The sequence below is a fragment of the Mus caroli genome, chromosome 4 (assembly GCF_900094665.2).
Source record: "Mus caroli chromosome 4, CAROLI_EIJ_v1.1, whole genome shotgun sequence".
NCBI classification, from domain to species: domain Eukaryota; kingdom Metazoa; phylum Chordata; class Mammalia; order Rodentia; family Muridae; genus Mus; species Mus caroli.
The window spans coordinates 144,984,182-145,006,613 of NC_034573.1; the positions used below are offsets into that span (position 1 = coordinate 144,984,182).

At 49.6% G+C, this 22,432-nt stretch overlaps 2 protein-coding genes across 6 annotated transcripts in view; one reads left to right on the top strand and one right to left on the bottom strand.

Moving 5' to 3' along the window:
* Positions 1-8,495, bottom strand: part of Rer1 (retention in endoplasmic reticulum sorting receptor 1) — a 12,759-nt gene extending 4,264 nt beyond the window's left edge. The window contains exons 1-5 of one of the 3 annotated variants that reach the window (XM_021161158.2): positions 8,340-8,495; positions 5,275-5,403; positions 4,832-4,919; positions 2,944-3,048; positions 757-856 (exon numbers count right to left, since the gene is read on the bottom strand). In XM_021161158.2, coding sequence (XP_021016817.1) covers positions 757-856; positions 2,944-3,048; positions 4,832-4,912 — 286 coding nt within the window. In that variant the 5' untranslated portion in view covers positions 4,913-4,919; positions 5,275-5,403; positions 8,340-8,495. Of the gene's footprint in view, positions 1-756; positions 857-2,943; positions 3,049-4,831; positions 4,920-5,274; positions 5,485-8,339 lie in introns of all 3 variants that reach the window. The other 2 variants (XM_021161157.2, XM_021161156.2) reach the window with 2 other exon arrangements.
* A 219-nt stretch (positions 8,496-8,714) lies between these two features.
* Morn1 (MORN repeat containing 1) overlaps positions 8,715-22,432 on the top strand; it is a 58,872-nt gene continuing 45,154 nt past the window's right edge. The window contains exons 1-6 of one of the 3 annotated variants that reach the window (XM_021160537.1): positions 8,715-8,819; positions 9,561-9,632; positions 11,406-11,504; positions 12,797-12,907; positions 14,017-14,107; positions 14,806-14,893. In XM_021160537.1, the coding sequence (XP_021016196.1) occupies positions 8,744-8,819; positions 9,561-9,632; positions 11,406-11,504; positions 12,797-12,907; positions 14,017-14,107; positions 14,806-14,893 (537 nt within the window). In that variant the 5' untranslated portion in view covers positions 8,715-8,743. The remainder of the gene's footprint in view (positions 8,820-9,560; positions 9,633-11,405; positions 11,505-12,796; positions 12,908-14,016; positions 14,108-14,805; positions 14,894-22,432) is intronic. The other 2 variants (XM_029476727.1, XM_029476726.1) reach the window with 2 other exon arrangements.

Consider the following 22,432-nt stretch of genomic DNA (forward strand, 5'->3'; position numbering starts at 1 on the left):
AAAGACAAACTAACATTTACCTAAAACAGGTAACAGAAAATGTAGGCCACTAGTGGTACGTGCTATAATCCTAGCACCTGAGAAAAGGATGAATTTTTATGGCCAGTATGGAATATACAGAAATCCATTATCACAATAAATACAAAGTGCCAATGAAATGCCTCAGCAGGTCAAGACACCTGCTGCCAAGCCAGATGATCTGAGTTTAATTCCTGGAACCCACATGGTAGGAGAAACCCATGACAGGAGGCAGAGATAGGTGGATCTCTGAGTTTGAGATGAGCCCAGTCTACAAAGTGAGTTCTAGGACAGCCAGAGGTACACAGAGAAACCCTGTGTCAACAACAACAAAAACCCACACCCAAGAACATTTCAACTCAGAAACCAGGGCACACCCAATGCCTCAGCCTGTGCTAACTCCTGGCAAGCAGGGTCCTCCTGGTCTGACCTGTACCTCTGCTATTTACTGCTCTTGTATTTTTCTGTCCGTATGAGAGCACGCCAAACAGTGACCCCTGTGCCCTGCACATCCTCCCATGTGACCCTGGATGTGTTATTTAAACCAAGAGCTTCACTTTTCTCCTGAGCAAAGTGGAGTAAAGAGTGAGCCTTCCCCCCACAGCTGCACAGGGCTTAGTGAGGGATCCTGATCCTGACGTCACAATCACAAACCACGAGCTCAGGTCCAAGTCCCCAGGACCAAGGACTGTCCCAAGGAGGATGCACTCTGACAGCACCCCAGTGGCCCTGCTGTACCTGAGTCTTCCATCAAGGAAGGATCCACTTTGGGAGAAAGGAACGCAATGAAAAGGTTTAGGTGGTAAATTCCCAAGGCGTAGGTCACAATGTACCAACCCTGGAAGAAATGGAAAGCATCATCAACAGCAGCCCAGCCAGCTGGAACCAGTTCACTGAGCCCATACCCATGAAGCTCTGTTGCACCACAAACATGGTTTCTTCAAGGCGAGGTGATAAGCAACGACTGCTCCACAGTAACCACTTACCTCAACTTACCTTGTGAGTTTGACAAGACTATGACAACCTAGGGCCCAGACAACAAGCATCTTTAAGGGTCTAGGCAAATGTGCCTAACCAGGACTGGCTGCAGCAGAAAAGAAAGCTCTCCTCAACAGACACACTGCCCTGCCCACAGGGCTAATGTAGGATGGACATCTGAGTAACATTCAAGTGTACTCCTGGCCTCAAAGCTTGCTGTGAGCACACATGCTCACATGAAGTCTACAACAGAAGGTCAGCTATTACTGTACACATGACAGCTGGCAGTCCTCTGTAGACAACTCACAGCATTAGAAACACTTCACTTGAAATAGTAACCTCACATGAGAGATCTAGAATGGAGAACCAAGAAATCAAGAGAAAAGGGTTTTCTGTCTTTTTTTTTTTTCTTCTTCTTTGTTTTGTATTTGAGACAGGGTTTCTCTGTGTAGCCTTGACTGTCCTGGAACTCACTCTGTAGACCAGGTTAGCCTTGAACTCAGAGATCCACCTGCCTCTGTCTCTGCCTCCATAGTGCTGAGATTAAAGGCACGCATCACCACTGCACCCTACCTCTTTTCATCCCATCTCACCCACTGGCAAAAATCTACAGTTTTTGAATCCAGCTTTCCAGAGAAGACAATGAACTGGGAATCCCTGCAGTCCTAACATTAACACATTAAAGGATTGAGTTTTCCCAGTTCACTTCCAGAACTGTGTCGTACTCCTTAAAGGCCTGTATTTTTTCATATAAAGGAAACCTTTCTGCCTAAGAATTTTTCAAGTCAGACAACTAGAAACTGGATATAAGAGTCAATTTTATGCATATATGCTATCGTGTTGCAAAGTCAAGCCGTGAGGAATGCCAGGTCAGGCACAAATCTGATTCAGAGCAGAGTACAACCAACCTGTGCGCTCTGCTCCACCCCCACCCCAAGGCTGCCCGTCCAGTCTTTCCACTAGTGAATCGACCAAGTTTCAATGAACTCAACACTAATTTCAGACATGCAGTACAGATCAAATCCTTCAAGCATAAACTAGAGAGTAGCCTACCACCATCACACAAAACCAGCACTGTGTCTGCTACTAGGAATAAATTCATAAATGAAAACCATAAAGGCCAAGTGTCTACATTTACTCAAGAATTTCACAGCAGTGAATGCATCAATAAATCTAGTAAATCAATGTGTTGTATTTCACAGCAGTGAATGCATCAATAAATCCAGTAAATCAATGTGTTGTCTCATGTCCTAATGTCCTCCTAAATATTGGAAGTAAGGGAGGGAGGGAGGGAGGGAGGAAAGAAGGATGGACAGACAGACTTTAAATGCGGAAATACCTTTCATGGATGCAGAGGAGAAAATGCGCTAATGGAAATCTTTAAGCTGCCTTTCTCTGGGCTAACAGACATTGAAAAGCCTCCAACCCAGGTGTGCAAGGAATTCTTGGAAACCAAGTGTCTAACTAGGGAGCAGCAAGCTCCAAACAGAAGCCTGAGTAGAAGCCACCTGTCCAAGACACTCACAGACAGCCTAGGAACCTGAAGAACTGCCTCAAGCCACCCATCCTTTATCCTCTTAAATGTTTCGTCCTCACTCCCCTCTTTAGCCACACAGAAGTAGCTTAGACCCAGAGTGCAAAAGTCACTTGTGCACCTTAAGTCTGTAATACTCCACTCAAGAATGCAGGGAACAGCTTGTGCCCCCAGAGACACACAAGGTCTAAGGGATTCCACAGGGTCTGTTATCCACAAGACTAGCCTGGACACACCGAGAACTCTAAATAAGGAACATAATAAAGTCAGGACAAACTGTTACCAATCCTCTCTAATCAGGTGGTCACACACCTGAAATTATTACAGACCACGTCTTCTAAGAGACATACAATCGACACATTCCAGCCAACAGCACATTTAGACAATGTGAAGACAGCTAAGACCACACTTACTTGTAACAGGTAAACTCTAATCATGTAGACAAAACTCAGGCCCAGTGTTACAACCCACCGGACGGCTGTGTAGGGGGTAGACTTGTCCAGCCAGGACTGATAAATCTGTAAGGCAGAATAAAAGGCATACATTAGCCCACAATTCTCATGTACTACAAAGTGCACTTTCTGAAATAGCTAGGTTTCAATTTTAAAGAGATATTTAAAACACCAAGAGGTTATACAATATATACAGTATATATATATGTGTATATATAGTACTATATATATTATGTATATATTATATATACACTGGGATGAAACACTGACTATAATTAATCCAAGATTTATCTGCAATAATTCCTGAAACTGATCTGATTCTTAAGCAAAAGCGTTATAAAATCATCAGGCATAAAAGACTATATTACAGACTATATATCAGAATCATTATAAGGAAGATCAACTTCACCCAAAGGGAGGACATAGGCTACAGAGGAGCAAGTCCACACCTTAAACCCACTGTTGCATGGTATAACATGCACACTATAACTCATACTGTGGCATACATACTGTACCCCACATACTGTAACACGCATATTGTAACCCATGCTGCAAAATGCATACTCTAACATGCATACTATAACCCACATACTGTAACATACATACTGCAAACCATACTGTAACACATACTATAACCCACATACTGTAGCCCACACTGTAACATACTGTGACACAATACTGTAACCCAGATGCTATAACCCATAGTGCAACCGTAACATACTGTCACTCAATACTGTGTAACCCACATACTGTAAGCCCAGATGCTATAAACCATATTGTAATCCCCATACTGTAACACATATACTGTATCCCATGCTGTAACACACATGGGTCAAATCCTACCCAAAACCTATTTTCCCAAGGGATCTCTCTGAGCTCTAGATTTCACTCTTAAGTCTCCAGGACTGTTGCACTTGTCCAGCAGGCCCACACTGTCCTTGCCTGTCTTCACTGGGAAGTGGCTGGTCACAGCTTGACTGCTGGCAGCCAAACCGTGCATTTACACATACCAAAGCTATAGTCATTACTATGGAAACGCTTGGTTTTTCTATAAACACACATTTCATGTGCACATAGATATGTTTTACATCTTAACTCTGAAATATAATTTTATGTTTTAATTATAAGCATTTTTAAACATTCATGATTACATGACGTGTACCTATCCACCAAACAGCTTCAATAATTATCAACAGATTGCTGTATGATACTTTCTTAAAAGCATGGCAAGTTTTTAACTGAACCATAGTATCAGCTCACTGAATAAGACTTGTAGACAGTGAGTGTGTGAGACAGCCTCAAACACAGCCATACATAGTGACCTACATCTACCTGGGCCAGCATGAGAGGCTCCCACTCTCAGGGAGCAACACCCAACAAATACCTGAGGGCAAAAGAGGGCTGAGGTTTACCAGAATTCGGGTGTCAGGTTGAGGAAAAGGAAGGGTGGAAAGAGAAGATCAAGGACCACTGTTGTCTACACCATTGAGATAAAAGGATTTTAGTTTAAAGAAGGAGGGGATGGAGGAGGAGGAGCAGAAGGGGAGGGGGAGGGGAGGGGAGGAGGAGGGGGAAGAGTAGCAGCAGTAGCAGCAGCAGCAGCAACAAAACAGAAACAGGAACAAGAAGTCTCCAGGGTCCAGACCCCTCTACCTGACCGTTTCCTGGAACATGTGTACAGGCACTCATGGCAAAGAAACCAGTCAAGCCCTGAAAACGAAAGCTTCTGCCCAGGGCAAGCTGTAGGTGAGCTTCTCTCTGTAAAACGGCAAGCTCACCCTTCAGGAGAATCTGTCAGGAGACACAGCTTCCCTTCCAAGTCATTCTAATGATCTACAAATCTACTCACCTGTCCAAGCCGTGAGAAAAATCTGTACACCACCGAGGGCTTCCCATGGACAGAGTCTCCAACACTGTCCCCTTCAGACATTCTGTAACTGAGATAAATACAAAATTCTTTTAAAATAAATAAAAAGCATCCAGGGATATGAAAATGTTCCCCTCTACTGACCAGTCTGTCAAGAACTTTTTATGACTTGAAATTTCATCCAAAGCATTTCTTTGGGTTTTCACCAAGCACCCAGTCTTCCTGTTCTGTTCTGGATCTATACTCCCAGGGCCAGGCCCTCTCCCCATCAACAGGACTAGCAGGCAGTCCATCTATCCGTGACCCTGTTTCTTATCTAGCAACTGTGAAGGTGACCCTATCTGCCCCTTGGCCATTTCCAATGCTGCAGGGATCCCAGGCAGAATTCACTGTAAAACCCAGACAGCCAAGAAAACCATCATTACCCTTGATTTCACAGAGGACAGACCTCCAGCAGTGCTAGGCCTGGCAGCAGCTCAGGTCCAGCTTCGTATCCAGCTCTTCAGATATAGACTCGGGGAAACTGCTAAGTGATGGGACCTCTGTCATCAGTCCTACTTGAGAAGCAGGAGGGGAAAATCTTGTGGTCCTGGTCCCCTCAAGTCTATGAGCAGTGCCTGTCCCAGGTCCCTCTGCTACCCACAGAGTGAAGAGGAGAAACAAACTGTAGTTCAAGTATGACTTAAATCTACCTGTGCTGAGCAGCTGAAAGGCCTTCAACACCCTCTCTAGCCACAGTCAGCCTGAGGTTCACCATGTGCAAAATGATGCTCTTCTAAAGGCAGACACACAGGCAGCCTTCAACTGCAGCCAAGCCCTGAGCTTGGTCTTAATGCTCCCAAAGCAGGTAGGAAACCAGGCTCACAAATGCTGCAGTGTGGCAGCAGCAGGAGAGATCCAACACCTCCAGCCCACCCTGCCTCAGCCCTGGGGTCCTTTGGAGCCAGGTATCAGTGGCCACATAATGTGACAGCCTTCACAGCACCCACAGACCTCAGTCTCAAGTCTGCAGTAAGAGTTGCCAGTGTGCTGCCACTTCCTGGATCCATGGAGTACAGTGCTCAGAGCTGCCCAGGACAATGAGAATGCCCTTTGGCCTCAGGTGTGTGCATAAACGAAATGCTCACAATTTAACTGAAGAACCTAGTTGTGGCTCGCCCTATCTGGGGGACTTCACATTTAAATAGAGGCCACATTAGAGTGTACTACCTAGAATGGCCATTACACTTACCCTATAGTATACGAAAATGTTCCATTATTTTACAGGGATTTTTAAAACACTTTTGCGCCAGGTGTGGTGGCGCACGCCTTTAATCCTAACACTCGGGAGGCAGAGGCAGGCGGATTTCTGAGTTCGAGACCAGCCTAGTCTACAAAGTGAGTTCCAGGATAGTCAGGGCTATACAGAGAAACCCTGTCTTGGAACACCACCCCCCCAAAAAAAACCCAAAACAAACAAACAAAAACACTTTTGCTTAAATTGAGACAAGAGTAATATTAAAAGGAAAATACTAGGCCTGGTGGCACACACCTTTAGTCCCAGTTCAGGAGGCAGAGGCAGGTGAGTTGAGGTCAGCCTGGTCTATATAGTGAGTTCCAGACCAACCTATCTACACAGTGAGGCCATTTTAAATAAAAAAAGACGGAGCTATTCCTTTAAAGTCTGTACTATAAGCTGAGCTTAAAACTCTGCTTCAGATGATGCGTAGAAAGCCTACCTAAAACACATTAGTCAAGTTTTGATTATCAGACAAACATTGCTCTACATCTTGATTAAACTCACTGCCAATAACAACCTGAGAGAGGCAGCATAGAGATTAAGAATGTGAACTTTGGAGTCCCACTGCCGGCTTCAAATCCCAGCACTGCACTTCCTAGCAGTATGATCTGGGACAGCCACTGAAGAATGCCTGGGGTTCAGACCTGGAAAACAGGGCGAGCACCTCAGTGCCTTCCTCAAAGGGGTCTCATGAGGATCTACTGGCAGCCTGTGGTGAACCAAGTGCCAGCCCTCAATGTTTCAGACTTGTTCCTGGATTAGGGCAGCCCTCATACCAGCTGTTCTAGCTGCAATCCTCTTCTCTCCATTCAGACTAAAGGTCAGAGAGGCCCTCCATGCTGTCCACAATGACCACCGTTTCCATGTCACATCACTGTTTGCATTTTCTGTAACAACTGTTTTCCAATCTCTTTCTAGTAATCTCTCAATCTCCTCTCACCAGAATGCATGCTCCTCCCTGAGGGACCTTGATTTGTTTTAGGATGGGCCTCACGACCTACAGTGCTTGTCACATACCTACTGAAATTGCTCTACGCTCCGACACACACACACACAAAAAAAAAACCAAGACAAAAACTGTTCTAAGGGGGACAAGTACACACACAGAACATCCCCCCCCCCCCGGTGTTCTGGAGCCCATCATTTTTCTAGTTTCTGCAATCCATCACTCCTAAATTAGTAATACACCATAGAGGAGAAAGCGCTCTGCACAGCATCTGGGGGTCGCTGCCTCTTGCACCTGCATGCCTCAAGAGCTGTTCCCTGTCAACCCTTCCAGACCCTGCCCCTCTGAGTCCTTCCCTCTCTGGGCCCCTCCCACCTTTGGGGGTGGGGTGGGAAATGATCATCTTGGATCTTCCCCAGCCCTTTCTACCTCCACCGCAACCAATTCCCCAACACACAACCTGGATCTAAGGGGCTGAGTATGGGTTTACTAATGCTCTTCTGAGCACTTAATGAGGGTTAAAAAAAAAAACTCACATCAAAAAAAAAAAAAGTTCCAAGACATACCGTATAACTAATCTCTAGTCTTTTTAACCCCCCAAACAGGGTTGCTCCATGTAGACCAGGCTAGCCTCAAACTCTCTGCCTCTGCCTCACGTAAAGGCGTGCACCACCACCTCCTGGATAGTATCTATTATTAAGAACTAAGAAAGAAAAGCCACTGGGGGTTCTCAATGTGAAAGTAGGAAGCCCTCTTGCACTGATACCCCGCTAAGGGAGACAAAGTAGCCTTATCTGCTCCACGCTGGAGGTACAGCCTGGAGGGCTGGACATTTTACTGTCTTAATGTCACCATATAATCTAGACCCATTTAACCAGCACCCCTTCAATCCATTCAGTAACGTCTTCGCACTCGGGCTTAATTCCTACACGTGTGCCCCGAAACCGAACACGGTACTGGGGTAGCAAGAGGACACCTAACACATGCCTCCCGGATCTGTGCAGGCAACAACAGGCCACTTTCCTCCACGACTGGGGGCGGAGGGGGAGGAGGCGAGCCGCGGCCGGGGCGGGCAGCGCTCAGCAGTCCCCTCGCGCACCCCTCTCGGAGATCGGCCTGCCCCTGGCAACCCCTCGCCAGGCTCAAAGCCGCTGCCCGGCCCCGCCCGCCCGCCGCCCGCCGGCTCGCCCGTGGCCTTGACAGCCCAGAGGAAGGCGGTGGTGTGCCGCCCGACCAGGTCCGCGCCACCAGCCCACCCCCAGCACCTCGCAGCTCCGGTGCAGCCGAGCCGCGGTCTCCCTCACGGCTGCGGAAGGAGGATGGCGGGCAGGGCGGCCGCCAGAGCTCGGCTCCGGATCCGGGAAGCTGCACAGGCACTTCCGTTCCGTCCCGCGGCGCCGCCTCCAGCCACCAAGATGGCCGCGGGGCGGGGCCCAAGCTCCAACCATTTCCGCTTCCGGTATGGACGCCGAGGCCGTTGGCGGGAGCGCTTCCCGGCGGAAGGACGGGGTTGGCGGAAACGTGCCGTGGTGCACAGGCGCATTGGCGTCCTCAGGCTCCGGATCCGGCGCCGTTGCTTCGGATGTTACGTTCTCCTGGCCACGCCCCATGGCAACCGGAGGCCAATGGAAGGCAGCTTTATGGTTGCTAGGGAAACTTTGGCGGCAAGATGGAGGCAGCTGGCGATCCGAACCAGGCTTCGCTCCAGCCGCAACGGCACTCGCCGAGACTGCCGCCGCGAAACGGTACGGGCTGCGTCTCCCCGCTGGAGCTCGGTCGCGTTCGCGTGCTCCACAGGCGTGGTGCAGGCTGCAGGCTCACGGCCAGCCGACCCTGCGTCAGGGGGGCAGGTAGAGCTGAGGTCAGGCTGGCTGGGTGAGCACACGAGGCTCGCCCAATGCAGTCTGATGAAAAGTTGTTCTAAAACCGGAGAAACAGGATCGATATGAGGTCAGAGTCCATGCTAGTGTCACTGTCTTCCCCTTCCCAGGCTGCGACTTGCTGGCAAGAAAGCAGTGGGGTTGCTTATCCATCTCAAGGAACTGAGAGATGGGTGTTGGGTGTGATGTCTCAGAGCTAGCTGCATGATAAAAGATGAGGCAGCCAGGAGTAATTAGGAGTGAGTGTGGATTTTTGTCCCGTGGGGACAGGAGGATAGTGACGGTCCTGGCAGGGTGAGCGCTTCGCTGTATCCTCACGGAGCTTGTTGACTGCTTCCTTTCCCTCAACCGCCTCCTCTTAAAGAGCCTACAATCAGCTTTTGTCTTAGCCCTCCTCTGGCCAGGCCTGCCTTTCTCCCAGTACTATCCATGTAACAAAACCCAAGCAAGGGAGAGGGAGCATGCATCTTGAGCAATTAACCATCCTGTCATGTTCAAGAGACTGATGAGAAATGACCTGCAGAGTACTCCAGACCCTGAGCTGCCCCATCTCTCTGTCTGTTGATGGCAAACCATTGCTATGTTCATCTTCTTTTCCGTATACAGGCTATGGCGTATATGTATACCCAAATTCTTTCTTCCGCTATGAAGGAGAATGGAAGGGAGGCAAGAAACACGGTAAGAAGCCTCTGACCATTGCAGAGCTCATTCCAGAGCCAGAGTCCTGAGAAAAAGTGTGGGAGGCAGTCAGTCTTGTACCAAGCATAGCCCGGTACTGCGCCTGCACACTGGGACTACCACTTGGACCCAGTCATGGTGGAACCAATGTAAGACCAATTCTTGTAGGCTTGGAGCTCATCACATGCTGGTGGGTGGTAGAACTATTGGTGGGAGGGAAAGAGTGGGGCAGTAGACCCAGAGTGTCACACACAAACACCATCATGGCGTCCTGCATGCTTGTTATTGGACATCCAGGCCTCTAATAGTGTCTCTTATTCCAAAAAAAAAGGTAAACGTGGGCAAGAAAGAACCCTGTTCTCTCGTGTCTGTGAGCATTCCAGTTTATAGAATACCACCAGACAAAGGCCAGGAGATGTGGAGGTTTTGCTGTGAGACATTGAATCTGTTGATTCCTGGGGAAAGGCAGCTGTGTTCTTAACAGGCTGCCTCCTGTTGCCTCTCTTACAGCATGGAGGCTCTGCTGTGTTTTCCCAAGCTAGAGTTAATGGAAGTGAGGTATCAGGCTTTGTTTCTAATAAGAAAGAAATGACCGACTGGAGGTCATTAACCCCAGCACTCCGGAGGCAGAGGCAGGGGGATCTCTTCAGTTCAGGGCCAGTCTTAATACAGAGTGAGTTTCAAGACAGCCAGAACTACAATAGAGAAACCTTGTCTCAGAAAACCAAAAAGTAGAAAGAAAGAAAAAGAAAGAAAGAAAGAACCAGATTTTTAGAAAACCTTGGCAATAGAGAGAAAAAGTACAAAATGAGCATGCCCTGGAATGGTCCTTGCATAGACACACACACACAGAGACACACGCACGAAAGAAGTACTGAGTCTAGACTTTCCGTTGTCTAGACTCTGCCTGCTCCATAAACAAGAAGGTTCATCATATCTGCTGGCTATCAGAATCTTTCTCATTTTCTTTTATGTATCTTTTTGTTGTTTTGGTTTAGGTTTTTGAGACACAGTCTTGCTAGATATATAGCCCAGGCTGGCCTTGAACCTGTAATCCTTTTGCTTTGGCCTCCAAAGTGCACCACTGCACCCAGTCTTTACCAATATTGTCTTAATTATTATTTGCTGTTATTGTTTTCTTGTGACCCCAGAGCCTGTATGAATGAGGCAAGTGCCTCACTGGCAGGCTGTATTCTTAGCACCTTTCAGCTTTTGCTTGGTGTTTTTATCACAACGATGTTTCTCATTTTTTCACCACCACTAAAGATTTATCTTCTGTAAGCAGGCACTGTTGTCAGAGGTACTTGAAGAGTCACCCGCTTTTAAGAATATGTTCTCCGGGGGCCAGAAAGATGGCTCAAAAGAGTGCTAGCTGCTCTTGCAGAGGACCAGAGTTCAGTTCCCAGCACCTACGTCAGGTAGCTCACAACAGCCTATAACTCTAGCTCCAGGGAACCTGACACCAACCTCTGGTCTCCATGGGCATTGTCGTGCATGGACACACACGCATGTGTCCTTTGTCCTCGTGTGGATGGAGGACAGACAAGGTCTCATATGCACAGCTCATGCCTCTGTGGCTGTCAGGAATGTGTTGCTTTGTTTATATGAGTTTCCACTGTGTTGCCCAGACAGGCCCAGCCTCCTGAGGAGCTAGGTTACAGACATGTGCCACCATGGCAGCTGAAGTTTTCACTCTGCAAAAGGGAGCCCGCCTGGCATGGGTCGGTCTGTGGCCACTCCCACAAGCTGACTGCACTTTGTTTCTCTTACCAGGTCATGGGAAGCTATTGTTTAAAGATGGAAGTTATTACGAAGGCGAATTTGTGGATGGAGAAATTACTGGGGAAGGCTGCCAGCACTGGGCCTGGTCAGGTTAGCATTGGGCAGAGGTGGGCTGCTGACTCTGTTCCCGTAAACCCTCCCAGAGTTTATGGCCACACAGAGTGCTGTGTGTAAACAGGGAGCTTCAGGCTCCAGTAACGAGAGGAGAGCAGCACGCAGGCTGGGGCAAGGGAGTGTGAGGAGGCTTATGGCCTGGATGGCCTTTGTGTCCAGTGAAAGGGTGCCCTAGGGTTCCTAGGTAAGGATTTGCATTCACCATGATAGAAAACTTGGTCTTCTCTATAACACCTAGTTGAAAGAAAAATTTGTCATCCCAAAGTTATATTTTCTTCTACATTAAAGATAATTTAGGGGCTGGAGAAATGGCTCAGTGGTTAAGAACACTGCCTGTTCTTCCAGAGGTCCTGAGTTCAATTCCCAGCAACCACATGGTGGCTCACAACCATCTCTATAATGTGAACTGATGCCCTCTTCTGGCATGAAGGTATACATTCAGATAGAGCACTCATACATAAAATAAATAATTAAATCTTTAAAAAAGCAAAAAGGCATTTTAGACCAGAGGTGGTCATGCATGCCTTTAATGCCAGCACTTAAAATAAACAAAGATATTTCAGTCAAGGTGCATCCCTAGATGGACAGACTGCTCTGAGGCTTCCATGCCAGTGGTCAAGGGTACTTCCTGGAGCTGTAGGCTTCACAGTTAGTGGTTGTTAGCACTCAGGAGAGCTTTTTTCTTGGGCTTTTCTCTTGGGTTCAGTTGTTTTTAAAAATCCAGGAGAGTCCTTCGTTGTACCCCATCAGTGCCACAGGCAAGGGCTTCCATGGAAGTCTGCCATCCCAGCCAGGGTATGGACACAGGTCCAAAACATGTTCTCTTCCTCGCTGTCCATACCAAAGAGTAAGGTAAAGAGACAGACGACAGTCAGCTGTAGTAGCACTCACCTCTAATCCCAGCACTCAGAAAACAAAGGAAGACGGATCTTTGTGCGTCAGAGGCCAGCCTAGTCTACATAGAGACAGTGACCTCCATTTGAAAACACCTCAGGCCGGGAGGTGGTGGCACACACCTTTATCCTAACATTTGGAATGCGCAGGCAGGGGGATCTCTGAGTTTGAGGCCACCTTGGTTTACAGATCAAGTTTCATGATATCCAGAACTACACAGAGAAACCCTGTCTCAGAAAAACTATAAAAAAGAAATAGGAAAAAAGAAAGAAAAAGAAGAAAATGAAAATGACTGGCGTCATCTCCACCTCCACTGGCTGGGGCACAGCAGAGAACCGGAAATTAGCCTGATTCTCCCCTCCTGTCTGTCCCAGGAAACACCTACTCGGGACAGTTTGTTTTAGGAGAGCCTCAAGGGCACGGCGTCATGAAGTACAAAGCCGGAGGTCGCTATGAAGGGGAGCTCTCCCAAGGCCTGAGGGAAGGTCTGGTACCCAGGGGCTTGGGGGGGGTCTGTGTGTGCTCAGGTAGAAGAACCACTAAGCTAGCCTGTCTGACTTCAGAGGCAGGGATTGGTACCCCTTTTTCTGCCTACAGTGCAGATGAGCCTATATACAGAAGCCTATATACAGAAAGCAGGCTGCCTACCATCTCCTGAGACATGTGTCATGCCCACATCGGCTATCTGTACTGTCTACCACTTACAGGTTAAAACAGCACACAGTTCTTTGATGATAAGCATGGATCCCACAGGTTGGCCTGAGGCAGGTCTGCAGTTTCAGAGTGAGTCATCCTGCTGCTGCAGCTGTGCTTTGACCAAATCCACTCTCCCAAGATCCCAGTGACACTGGACGATCAGGCCCCTAAGGCCTGAGGCAGTCACCTCGTGCATGGTCTGCAAGGCCAAAGAGGCTGAGAGGTTGACTGTAGAGATACCCGTGCCTATGGACACTGGGAAAGACTAACGAACGCCGTAAATGAACCTAGCAGATTGTAGTGTGTATGAATGCAGCGGGAACTTCCCTTTCTTTCTCCAGGTTTACTTGAGCTAGGGGACAGAAATTCCCTTGAGTTTCTGAATTGTCTAGAAGCTGAGGGTATCGACAGCTCAGCAAGGCCCCATCTTTATTCACATTTCTCTGGCCTTTCAAGGTGACAAACCTTGCAGGGGAACTCAGGCAGAGCCCTGCTGTGCTTACTGTGTACAGAGTAATTAATTCTGAGACAGAAACATTCAAGTGGACTCGAAGCATCCCTCTATACTGTCCACAAAAGCCCAGTGGTTGTGGAGGGCCTTCTGGGTAGCCCCCAATAGAACCTGTGATAGCTAGTCTGGATCAATTTTATGAGCCCTGCTGACCTGGGCAGTGGCAGCTATCTGTCCCTAAATACATCTACCATTCTTGTTTGAACGGAGCTAATGGGCAGGTCTAGGAGGCCAGTGGGGTCCTGGTACTGAATCTTCTAAGTCCAACTTCCTGCCAGAATTAAGTGCAGGCAGATCTCCTCCAGGCCGCTAAGGGAGGAGAGAGGAAGGGCCATCACTAGCAGGAGGTGTGGAATCAAGTTGGTGTATTTTGGTTTCCTTCACTAGGGCAGGGGTTTCTGGAGGATCAGGACGGGCAGGTATACCAGGGTTCCTTCCATGACAACAAGAGACATGGCCGTGGGCAGATGATCTTTAAGTGAGTACGGGTGTTGGAGGTATAAGCTGCTACTTGGGAAAAAGAGTGGCCCCCCTACCTCCTAGAATGCTGGTGGCCATAGGGGTCTGGGTAGGTAGATATTGTAGAAAGCACTGCCTAGTACCCAGGCCTTAAACATGTTCTGAGACTTTGCTGCTTTTCTCTGTATGTCTATCTGTATGTCTATCTCTGCCTCCTCACACACTTGTTGAATCCAGGACCTAGCACCCAAGAATGGATCCCAAGGACCTGGGTTTGAGCAAGGATACTGGTCAGTGAAGCTGCTGCCTTTCAGGGAGAGGGTTAGAGACTTTAAGCCTGTGTTCAGCTTCCTAGGTGGATTATTACCCAGCACCTGCCCTTGAAACAGGCAAAGTCACCTCTCCCATTTCCTCCTCTCTGTCATTTCCCATTTTGAGTAGCAGAAGCCAAAAGTGTCCTGCACAGGGCCCAGCATGCTCTGGGAAATGGGTCCTACCATGGGGGTGGAGGGGCGGTGCAGGTATGCATACATGTCCCCGCCTGTCACCAGCCCTCCTGAGCCAGCTCTGGCAAGTCAGGAGCTCACAGACCATCTGTTCAGGGCCTATTTTTGCCTTGGCCCCGGTGTGCTTGCTGTGCCTGGTCAGAGGAGTTGGTCTGAGTCACTGCTACCACCTGGTTCTTAGCCTCATGAGGGTCCTGTGCTGTGCCCTCAGGAATGGTGACAAGTACGAAGGTGACTGGGTTCGAGACCAGCGTCAGGGACACGGGGTGCTGTGCTGTGCCGACGGCTCCACATACAAGGTACAGAGGAAAGGTGGGAGGCCGTTAGAGGACTGGGAGCCTTGATGGTGTTTGCCCACATCTCATCCGGCAGTGCCCTTGGAGAGAATGGACTCACACTCAACTCCTCCTCACACCCCCACTAGCACCCCAGAGGCTGACTTTCCTTATACTTATTAAGTCCTCAAGTCTGATGAGCCCTGTGCCACAAGGGAAACCGAGGTCTGTCCAAATGCTTGTTCTTGTCCGCATGGGAGATAAGAGAAACCGTGGATTTCATGGGCAAGAAAAAGGACTACACCAATGCTCTTAATGAGAAATGTGAAGCTATTGGCCAGGAAAACTGTCAAGCCACCAGGAGAGGCGCAAGAAGAGACAGATTACAGTCCGGGGCTGTCCTGGGACAGGGCTGGGCCTGGTTCCACCACTCCTGGGATGATGGCAAGTCAACTCCTACCAGGAAGTAAGAGCTTAAGGCCCTGGGATCGGCTTCTTGGCAATTCCAGTTGTCACAGGTGAGGCCCTGAACCCCAAGTGTTGCTGCTTGCTTGACAGTGATGTCAGACTTCCTCGGCCATTTCTTTCTCGTCGTATCATAGTTAACCAGGATGATGCGATCATATTTTTCCAGATTTCTCAAATGGCAGATTGACAACTGGAAGGAGCTGGCCCCTGGAAGCAGGAAGAACCCAGTCCAGTTCATGCAGAACTGGGAAGAAGGGTAGCCACAGAACTACTGGGGGATGGGGACTCCTGTAGGAAATTGACCAGATGCAAGAGTGGTCCCTGTGACCTCAGAGAACAAAACCCTACTTCTCCTGAGCCTTCAGCTCCCTCTGTTGACTGCTGGCACTGCCCACTGACTAGGGAAAAAGGTTCAGGGCCTGGCTCCTTAATGGAAATGAAGTGGTGTATGACAACTCCCACAGAACTGTAGGGCCACAGAGAACACTGCATGGGTGCCCAGACCTGTGTGCAGAACAGAAGAGTTATGCTTGGGTAGATCTCAGCCCATGCCTGAGTACGGTCCCTATAGCTGTGATAAAACATCATCACCAAAAGCAGCTTGGGAAGGAGAGGGCTTTTATCACGTTACACTGCCTGGTAAAGGCCCATCACAGGGAAGTCAGGACAGGAACCCGAGATGGGAACCTGGAGGCAGGAACTAAATCAAAGGACTTGGGAGAATGCTACTTACTAACTAGCTTGTTCCCCAAGGCTTGTTCAGATTTCTTACGGCACCCAGTAAGTACCACCAGATGAGGGGTGATACTTCCCACAGTGACCTGGGCCCTCCCACATCAGTCAGCCAGGAAACCCTACAGCACTGTCTTCAGGCTAACGCTATGGCAGTATTTTCTCAGCTAGGATTTGCTCTTCGCCAATGATCCTCTCTTGTGTCAAGTTGACATAAAAATTGTCCCATAGGACTGCTCTGGTCAGGGCTGTTAGGGGTTTGTGTGGACACTGCCCCCTGCTGGCCTAGAAGCTGCCTCTGAGCTGTGCCTGAGACAGTCGGCATACCATCTGTACCTGCTGTTGTGACCACTCACCATTCTGGCTCCTCCCCATCTGGGGGCTCATCCTCAGAAGCCCTGCCTTGACAGCCTGTCCAAAGCAGGATCAATCCCAAGGTGCAATGTGAGAGTACAAGGTAATGAGGACCTAAAGGAGTCACTCACTTCCTGCCTGTCCTGCACACAAGGGTCTTGTTTCCAGGGAAGAAGACCAGGGCTGTCAATCACCTCCTACCTGCTAGACACTTCCAAACCTTCCGCTCATGAATTCACACGAATTATCCTACACCTCTGTGAAGGGACTGTTTGCAATATTTTATAAATGGGAAAACGGAGGCCCAAACATGGTTTGCCAGTCCAGAAAGGGGCAGAAGACCTTGTGGCCTCAACACCCAGCCTTGATCCATATGCCTGACCCTCTTTCCCTGGGATTTGGGAAAGACCTTGCCCCAGTGGGTCCCTCCAGAACCCATCACATCAATGGATGAACTGCCATTGACAGCCCAGAAAGATAACATCACCACCACCACTTGGGCAGGAAGAATAATGAAAAGTTTTGCCCAGTTCCCGGAGGTGATTCTGTTCCACATGTCCTCAGACATCCAGTAGGGCTTCTTCACTGCTGGCTACTAACCATCCGTGGCTGGGGTTTGGGGCTCTGCCCAGGCCTTCCTTTTGCAACCTGAAATTTGTGGTATGCCTCACTTTCATCTGCACCAGCCTACACAGAATGTCCACCAGGGGGCAGTCAAGACCTGCTCACCAGCAGCATGCCCAGCCTTGGGTCCTTGTTCCAAGTTTGGCTCTAAGGCAGGCAACAGGGAGGCCTTGAATGCCTAAGCAGTGCACACAAGACTGCCACACAGGCTAAAACTGCTCAGGTTGCTGTGGCTTCTCCTCCTGAAGTCAGAACCTTGAACTCCACAAGACTCGCAAAGGTTTCCTTCCTTGGGCGTAGGGTTGGAGATTGTGTATCCTTCAGCTCAATTCTCAATAGCCCAGTTCCCAGCATCCTGTGGCTGGACAGCAGGAGCAGTGTCCAGGGGAGGGGACAAATCGGCCTCTGGCTTAGACGTGCTGACTGCACCAAAAAAACAACAGCATGAGCTGAAGCAGCCACAAAGGAGTGACCAGAGGACAGACACACATGCGGACAGAAAGGCTGCAAGCCAGCCACTTTTTTTTTTTTTAATTTTTCATGGGAAGGCTAAAGAACTTCCTGGATCTTCCGGACACTGAACAGAAAAGGGTACCCAGGTCCAAGAGGACAGGTGACACCATCTGAAAATCAGGACTCAGACACCACAGGCATCCACAACTGCTGGCCTAACACAACTCTTACTGACCTGCGCTGCAGAGGCAGCAAGAGGTCTCACTTGCCGCCCAAGTGAGAGAAGATAACCCCGGGCTGTCACTCAGCCCTCATTAGCCAAGGGAGGCGGAGTTTCCTGAGGCTCTCTTGCTTAGCCAATGACCATCTGCACCGAGCTCTCCCACGCATGGGCCACTACCTGCTTGGAGTGGGGACATCAGCCAAGGGAGGCTGTGGGGTGGGAACAGTCATCAGATCTGCTTCCTCCGGGCACCACTGTTCTTTATGTTGCCATCAGTCACACACACAAACCAGAAGTGTACCATCTCGTCCTGTTTTAAGTGTCCAGTTTGGTGGCATTAAATGTTTAAATTACTGTGTGGCCATTACCACCATCCGTCCACAATCTCTTCTATGTAAACAAACAGACTCTGGCCCATTTGACCCAAACTTCCCAATCCCTGAGAGCCCTAGCACCCACCTCTCTTTTGTCTCAGTTACTCTGGCTCCTCTGGGGATAGACTTGTTCCTTAGTGGCTGGCTGTTCTTGCTGATCGTTGCAGCCCCAAGTCCATGCTCACTGAAACACGTGTAGGAGGCTCCTGATGGCCGAGTGGCACATATGCATACAAGTCCCATTTCCCCTCTTCATGCATTTCAGTGGGCTCTGGGGACAGTGCTCTGAGCATACACATGCAGGCCTTTGGGTTTATGGACCCAGCAGTGGAATGCCTACACCATGCAGTAGTTGCATTTTCAATTTTTTTTTTTTTTTTTTTTTTTTTTTTTTTTTTTGAGACAGGGTTTCTATGTGTAGCCCTGGCTGTCCTGGAACTCACTTTGTAGCAGGGGTTTTTATTTCTGCACACCCAACCCACACTTATTTTCTGTTTAAAGCTACCGTGCTAAGGAATATGAGCTGTTTGGCAGTGGGCAACTGATAGCTGAACTCTGGGCACTGCCAATGCTGTCATCACACAGAGCTGGCTTTTGTTCCTGCTTGACATTGCTTCAGTGGCTCTCAGTGCTCTGTCCCTCCCAGCTTGTACTGTCCTGTCACCTAGGGGTATGTGCCTGTTAACCACAAACTCATGCAGGGAAACATCTCACCTTTTCCATTTGACCCTCAGGCAGATGAGGTAGGTATCTACTAGCTCTTCAGTCCTCAGGTGTCTCTATAGAGCAAGCTCCACCCCCAGAACAACCCTCATCCCCTAGACCCACCAGCATTAGCGTCTCGTGTATCCTGAGAAGACTACAGGATGGTCAGCCTTTGTCTGGACAGCTTTGCTTTTCTGATCTTGACCCATCAGATTTCTCCTTCAGCCAACATTCCCATGTTGTGAGAAAGAAATCAGTCCAGACCCTGAGCAGATGTTCTAGGTGAAGTCTGCAGCTCCCAAGGCAGCTGGCATGGTGGGCATAGTGGTGTGGTTCCATCTGTGTCTTTGGTGGGCACCTACAGTGGTACACTGAGCAAGTCAGTGTGGTGGAGGCCTCTCCCACAGTGAGGACGTGTCTGTCACCTAAAGCTCTGCCTTCCTGAAAGTCAACATTTCCCATGTTGCTTTTCCCAGAGGACAACCTGCTGTCTGGCACACATGTCTGTGCACACATGAAACAGGTGGCTAGCCTTATGGGTTCCTTCACCTGCTGCGGTTCCCAGCTTCCCCCTGAGCTGGCATGTCTGGAGAGCCCCTGCATGTCCGCAGGCAGATGAAGACAGGCTCTGTGGCTACCTGCTTGCTTCCCATGTCACTCGTCTGCCCTCCTTGGGCCAGTAAGGCCCAGAACAGGATGGAAAGGCCATGTCTCTGCCACTGAAGATCGCCAGAAGAGTGTGGTGCAGTGGAGCACCCACGTCCAGTGCTGGCCCTTCAGCAGGTCAGCTGCTCCCCACAATGGCCCCCCTCCAGGAACCGTCTCAGCAATGGTTACTGCTGCACTAGTCACTGCATCTCCAGGTCCCCACAAAATATTCCTACTGAATACTCTGAAATCCTAGGAAAATAGTCAAGACCAGTCAAAGCCAGCACCCCACAGGCCTACTGTTACTGCGATGCAAGTGAAGCTACCCACCATCCCTGCAAGCTGGAATCAAGTCCATAACAGTTGCAAGCCCAGGAGGAGAGCCCAGATAACCCCTCACAGGTGGCATCACCCGAGGGGGGCAGAGGGTGCAAGACTTAGCCGTGGTCGGTGATAACTGACTCCTCCACACCATAACACCGTGGAGGCTAACTCAGAAAGGGCCTGACATCTTGGGAGCCCACTCACAAGCAACCTGGGGCTTGTTCACCCCAGGAAGGACCAAGATGAGCAAGAGCAAAGAGGTGAACTTCTGGTCAGGATGGACTTGCACCCAAACCCACGTCTATGGCATGGCCACCACAGAGCCTCTACTAATCCAAGTTTAGGGAATAAAAGAGCATGGGTTAACTTGGAGATGTGTCCCACAGTGAGGGGGGCCGAGGGCTTCTTTCCTGCAGTGCATCACACTTGGCTATGTCATTATCATCTTTGTCACCTTCTTCTGTCCCATGAGTCACATCCATCATCCCATGGGTGTTGGGCAGCAGCTGGGCAGAGGAGGAAAGCAGGTGTCTTTATACCCTGGGGCTTTGTGGTGATAGTGTGGTACCCTGCTCCACCTCCCTGTGACTGAGACTCCTAGACTGGTTACACTGCATATCGCCCGGACAGCTCTCAAGTTTCTCTGGGAAATCAGAGTGGGAGGCCCAGGTGGAAGCTAGCAGACAAGGACCTGTCCAGCTGCCTCCTTGGCCTGTTTGACAAGGACCCATCCATGAGAGGGGTGTCGTTATCTACAGGACACTGCCTGACACTCCAGGGGTTACGATGTTTTAACAATATGTGTCGCCAAGCATAGAGTTTATGATACCATTCAGGCAAACCCATGGGTTAGCATCGTGAGTCTCTTACACACATCTGTTGTCCTCCAAGTGCTGTCCTGAAGCCAGGAATACCAAGCTCCAGCTCTTAGCATTTGGGCTCTGGTTCTAGCATGCAGTCCACTGGCCACCTACCTCAGGGACTATGACAGATGTTATGAGTAGTGAGCTTGGCTGGCTGGGCTGAGAGGCTCCTGTGGCAGGCTAGTGCCACCCAAGGCTCTCCACCCACCACTGCCCAGGCCAGCAGGCACTTCCACAGCATTGCTTATCACTGTCAGTGCCCAGGTCCTCCTTTCTGATCGCATGCGCTGTCCTGCCCATGTCCCTTCCTCCTCCTTTCTGAAAGCCCACACTGGCACTTTCCAGAAGCCCAAGTGAGCACAAAGAGAAAGGACAAACTGTCATCCTTCATCCTATAGACTCAGAGCCTGGGACACTTTTGAGAGTCTATCAACCAGAGCCGAGGTGGCCCCTCCCCAAAGATCCGCTCGGAACATTCACCATCAGCCAGCCGTGTGCTGCTGTCATCCTTGAGAGAGTTGGAACAGAAAGGAAAGAGATTGGATTCAGGGAGGACAGCAGTCACAGGAGGAGGAGGAGGAGGAGGAAGGAAAGCTCCTAGGGAGAAGCCATCAAACTGGAGCACCAGCCTGCTCGGTGGAGCACCTGAACTCTCATCACAGAGGAAGCCCGTGCTGGGGGCAGGGGGGGTCACCTCCCAAGCTTCCAAGCAGGACTACCAAGGCCTCGCTGTATTTTGGTATAGCCTGTGATTTCTAGAGCCAACGCGAGAGCTACCCTCCTAACCAGCTTCGTCCACATCTGCAATAACAAGAAAGACCAAGTGGATACTCTGAGCACAAGACTGAGTAATCAAGCAAATGGTGGGGTGGATAGGACACTGTCAACTGAGCCTGCACCATCCAGGAATGCAGCTGGAACATAGCCTTGGGAATGTGGGTCTTCCTGCACTACCTGAGTTTGGGATGTTTGTGCTGGAGGAGTGGAGCCATCCCCAAGGCACCTTGGGAGGCCTCACTTGGGTGACTTGGCAACTCTCACGATGAAAACCCCCTCCACATCCCAGAGGGGCTTGTACCTGCGTGAGCGAGTGAGCATGCCCCTGGCCACGTGCTCCACAGCTGGATGCTGACCTCTCTTAAACTGAGAGGGACCCCTAGGGCTGCCTGTTGTTTGTGAATGAGGTTTAGAGACATGAGATTTTCAGGGCCAGCATCTGTGAGCACCTACTCTCCTCACCTAGCCAGAGGCCTCTCTTCAAACTTGTCTCTTAAGATCCAGCCATTCATTGTGTGGTGGCTGAGCTTCCTCCCAGGTTGTGGGACTCTGAACCCACTAGGTAGGGCTTCGACCTTCTCACCATCTTTGCCACCACGGCCCTCATTGCTTCTTGTCCTTAGTGAACCCTACTACCCACTCTCCTACCTTATTTGCATTCTCAGAGACTGGCCAGTGCTCCCCTTCCATCACTGACTATGTGGAAGCCCAGGCTCCATGCAGAGGGCAGGACCTGGACAGGGTAGTGCAGCTGTCACCCAATTAACTTCAGCAGGAAGAGTGAACTGAACCAAGCCTGTTGTTGGCTAATTTCCCCCAATACAAGCAATTCATAATCAAATTAAACACCATTTGATCTTGAAGTTTTCTATGGAACCAACCCTCCCGCCGTTCCACACAATTGCTTGTGGATCCAGTAGTACTACAGAGGAGGCAGAGTGGGGTGTGTGACAAGTGGTACCCCACCCCCACCCTGAGGTTTGTGTGTGTGTGTGTGTGTGTGTGTGTGTGTGTGTGT